Source organism: Dipteris shenzhenensis, chromosome 8, assembly GCF_047967505.1.
Source record: "Dipteris shenzhenensis isolate YYH24624 ecotype China chromosome 8, Dip_SZ_1.0, whole genome shotgun sequence".
Lineage (NCBI taxonomy): Eukaryota > Viridiplantae > Streptophyta > Polypodiopsida > Gleicheniales > Dipteridaceae > Dipteris > Dipteris shenzhenensis.
Genome location: NC_141603.1, coordinates 50,325,030 through 50,328,894, shown reverse-complemented (window position 1 = coordinate 50,328,894; position 3,865 = coordinate 50,325,030). Strand labels below are relative to the sequence as shown.

Genomic DNA, 3,865 nt, shown 5'->3' with positions numbered 1-3,865 from the left:
CGAGGTACATGATAAGTAGCTGTAAATAGTCTCATCCTGGTTGTAGTGCTGACAAAAACCGGTTTGTAGAGGAGGTGGCCTTTAAATCTAAGGGCATGATATGAGTGTTTTACTTGAAACTTTCCCTTAATGATTATGGCCTTGGAAAAATATATTTTAAGCACTACAGATTGTAACTTGTACGCCTGGAATTGGGATACGAGCTCTCTTGAAAACATGGGAATTTAGAAAACGCTAAACATCTCCTTTCGTAGATCTCTGAGAATTGGGTTGTAGCTGTAAAGCTTCTCATTGTAGGCGTAACTGGGACAATCGAAATATAGAGATAACGGCTGGTATGTCATATCAATCATATGGTATATCATCCACGTTCTATGAATTCTATGCTTTTATCACCTCTGCTTCTCGTAGAATCCGTGTCAAACCCTTGCAAAGACGTAATGAAAAGGAGAGTGAAGCTGTTTCGTAATAAGGTGTATCAGTATAGATTGACGATTAAGTGTACTAGCAGCACTAGTCTCTATGTATTTCACCAGCCTGCGTACTTCTCTTGCTTATTTCATTATAACGTTTTACTAAAGATTCACTTCTAGCTCTAGCCAATCAAGTGCTTACAAGGCATTCATCTTCCAATCCAGATCTTGCCTCGTCGAGTTTTACTAGAGATTCACTTCTAGCTCTAGCCCTTCGCTGTATCTTTTGTCATTATAACTCAATACGCACAGGCCATAGCGGCTAAAGTGACAAGAAAAACAGCAGGGACTCTCCATCTCATTTCGACCCGTAGCCATGCAAATGATCTTCAGCACAATCGGCCCTGCCTCGTGGGTTTTGGGCTCAGTACTACTTGCGGGTGTATTGGCCCTCTCGTTGTTATACCTAGGAATGCCAAGGAGAACTGATCATTCAGCAGCAGCTGAGGACGGCCGCCTGCCCCCGGGAAGAATTTCCGCCTGGACAATCGTCGGGCACACCCTAGAAACCATGTTCTCCATGTATCCTCTAGGGACTCCACCTCCTTTCTTATCTGAGTGCCTTCTACGGTAAGCTGCTTCACATGAAGTATCAGGTTGCAACTAATTGTAATGCAACGTCAGCTTGCCCACCTGCTAGCTAACAGTTTCCGTGAGTTTTGATTCCAGTTATGGGACGGTATTCAAGATTCGGCTTTTTGGTTTGCGCACAGTCGTATCCATAGATCAAGAAGTGAACAAATTCATTATGCAGAACGAGGGGAAGCTCGTCCAGACCAACTATCCTTCTACATTTCGTAAAATTCTAGGTGCTTTCAGCTTCCTTGAGCTGCATGGAGCTCCATATAAAGCAGCGCGTAGGTCTATTGTCTCCTTTGTCAACGTTTCCAAGCTTAAAGACAACTTTTTGGAAGACTGTCAAGACGTTGCTCTTTGGACTCTTACAGCATGGGACAAGAAGGGTCTTGTTTACGTGCAGGATGAAGCCCAAAAGGTGATTTAGCAGAACCACTTTTACCTAGTGGATGATCACAGATCACGGAAGTAGGCATTAAACAGTTTCTAACTTTCTTGAGTATATGCGTAGTTTGCGTTCGATTTCATGGCTTTGAAGCTCCTAGGTTTAAAGCCTGGTGATCCCGTCGCGGAGCAGATGATGGAAGAGTGCAAATATTTTACTCGAGCGATGGGGACATTTCCTATCAATCTTCCGGGAACAGCTTATAGCCTAGGATTGAAGGTGAGCTGGCACTTTGAGTCGAGCTTGTGAATCCTTTGTAATTGTTTTGTTGCTGGTACAACTTGGGAGTTTTGAGATATGCTCTGCAGGGACGAAAGAACCTTCTCACGCTCATCAGAAACGTCATCGAAACAAGAAAATACGAGACCCGTGCAAATCATAACGAGCTTTGGGTCGATCTTCTATCAAACGAGCTTGACGATGAAGGAAATCCATATCCCGAGGAGATGATTTTGGACCTGTTGCTAAGCCAGCTTTTCGGTGGTGGTGTGACAACTGCAATCGTCCTTACTTTCGCTATCAAGTTCCTTACCGACAATCCAAAAGTTCTGCAAGAAATGCAGGTCAGGTGGTCTCCTTTCTCTCCCAGATAATGACCGCTGTCCTTCGATTTCTTGAGTCACAACTATCGCTTTTCCTTATCGTTGATTTATCAATGTCTGAGTTTCCTAGGAGGAACACATGGGCATTAGAAAGAAAATGGAACTGGGGGCGAAGCTATCCATCGATGATTACAAACAAATGACCTTTACTCAGAAAGTAAATCAAAGCTTATATATGTTTTAATACATTTAACCAGATGTTGATAACATAGCACTGCTTTCGTAAAATAAAATTTGGTTTATTTGGGTGTCGTGAATCTAGGTGATAAATGAGACTCTTCGATTGAGCAATGTAGCGCCATTTTCACAACGGTTGGCTCTTCAAGACATCAACATAAAAGGTACCTCAGAGATATATATCACTTCTGCAAATCCTCAGAACATGACCAGATTTCGGACGCTAATCGAACAATAATTAGAAGGTGTGCTTTAACCGCCGAAAGCCAACCCGAACATGCAGGTTTCACCATTCCAAAGGGTTGGAATGTCCTGCTTTCTTCAGCGATAGCGAATTTCGATCCTATGGTCTATCCAGATCCTTGCGTGTTTAATCCCTGGCGCTGGCAGGTAATATTAAACCTCTAAATTTTCAATTATGTCACGGCAACTCGGAGCGGTAGTTCATACATAAACACACAGACACATACCACTCGTACATAGTCCAATACACATCATTCAGGCTTACCTTAGCCGTCCAGCCAATTCGCCAAGCTACATATCGAGACTGCTACATAGGGGTTTAATATCGAAGTAGAGTATCCATTGGCACCTCATTGGTTGTCATCGAAAGGTGAATGGAACTTAGGAGTCCTTTGTCCAATGTCATATTAGGAAGCCTTACAATTATTGACGAAGGCCTACTTGAAGACCCTCCCATCATTAATGAAAAAGTGTCCACATAAACTTACATTAGTGTTCTTCTAGACTTGAAATAGAAGACCTCCCAAAGAGAGGGAAGGATTTTAGTAGCATTGGCTAGAAGCTCCCACTTACAACTAGCTAAGATCTTAGCATGCTAAATTATTAGAGAATCATGTTATTATTTGGCATCCTAAACTTCATATTCTTTCCAGGAAGCAAGACACCCTCCGTCCTTCACACCTTTTGCATGGGGACCAAGGATTTGTCCAGGGTCCAATCTGGCTCAGCTAGAGATTGCTATATTCCTGCACTATCTTGTTACTAGTTACACGTCTATTACTCTTTGTATTCTTTCTCATTAATTTTGGGTGATGCATACATTTAAATACTCTCTAATAGTGTGTATCATACTTACAGGTGGAACCCGACTGAGCCTGATCATGGATTTCATACCCCTGTTCTAAGGATGCTAAAGGGGTTTCCAATTCGAGTTGCTCCATTTTTAGATTTATTAGATTAGTACACATATATTCAATAAAAGGAGATTATCAATACTCATACACACTATAATGTGTGGTTTAGTCAATTAAATGGCATACTATACATAAATGTGTGGCTTTAGTTTTGAATTTCTTTGAGCAAATAAGCTTGGTAAAAGCAAGTGAGATATATTTAAGTATTTGTATGACTACCTTTGTCGCCCACTAATATAGCACTTTGTTGCAATGCACTATTAGCAAAAGTGACTTTTTCTATTCCATCAATGTACCTACACTTAGCATACTTTAGGCTCATGTATCACCATAATGCATTCAAGAAGGTGTGATTTCCTTGTTTTTACATTCTTGATTCCTTTATGCATTTTCAGTTCTCAATGCTTAGGCCTCAATTCTCTAAATTTCCATATT

The 3,865-nt window shown here is 41.3% G+C and overlaps 1 protein-coding gene across 1 annotated transcript; it reads left to right on the top strand.

The window, feature by feature from the left end:
* The first annotated feature begins 789 nt into the window (after window positions 1-789).
* LOC147899631 (steroid (22S)-hydroxylase-like) lies at window positions 790-3,389 on the top strand. Its single transcript, XM_087377767.1, has 8 exons — window positions 790-1,043; window positions 1,143-1,467; window positions 1,561-1,713; window positions 1,803-2,057; window positions 2,167-2,253; window positions 2,359-2,437; window positions 2,557-2,663; window positions 3,375-3,389. Exons 1-8 carry the CDS (start codon window positions 790-792, stop codon window positions 3,387-3,389), a joined length of 1,275 nt encoding a protein of 424 aa, XP_087233893.1.
* The last annotated feature ends 476 nt before the right edge of the window (window positions 3,390-3,865 follow it).

Coding starts and splice junctions, on each gene's coding strand:
- LOC147899631 (XM_087377767.1), top strand. CDS start 790: ATGCAAATGATCTTCAGCACAATCGGCCCTGCCTCGTGGGTTTTGGGC. Junction 1,468..1,560: donor TGCAGGATGAAGCCCAAAAG/GTGATTTAGCAG, acceptor GTATATGCGTAG/TTTGCGTTCGATTTCATGGC. Junction 2,438..2,556: donor TCAAGACATCAACATAAAAG/GTACCTCAGAGA, acceptor CCGAACATGCAG/GTTTCACCATTCCAAAGGGT.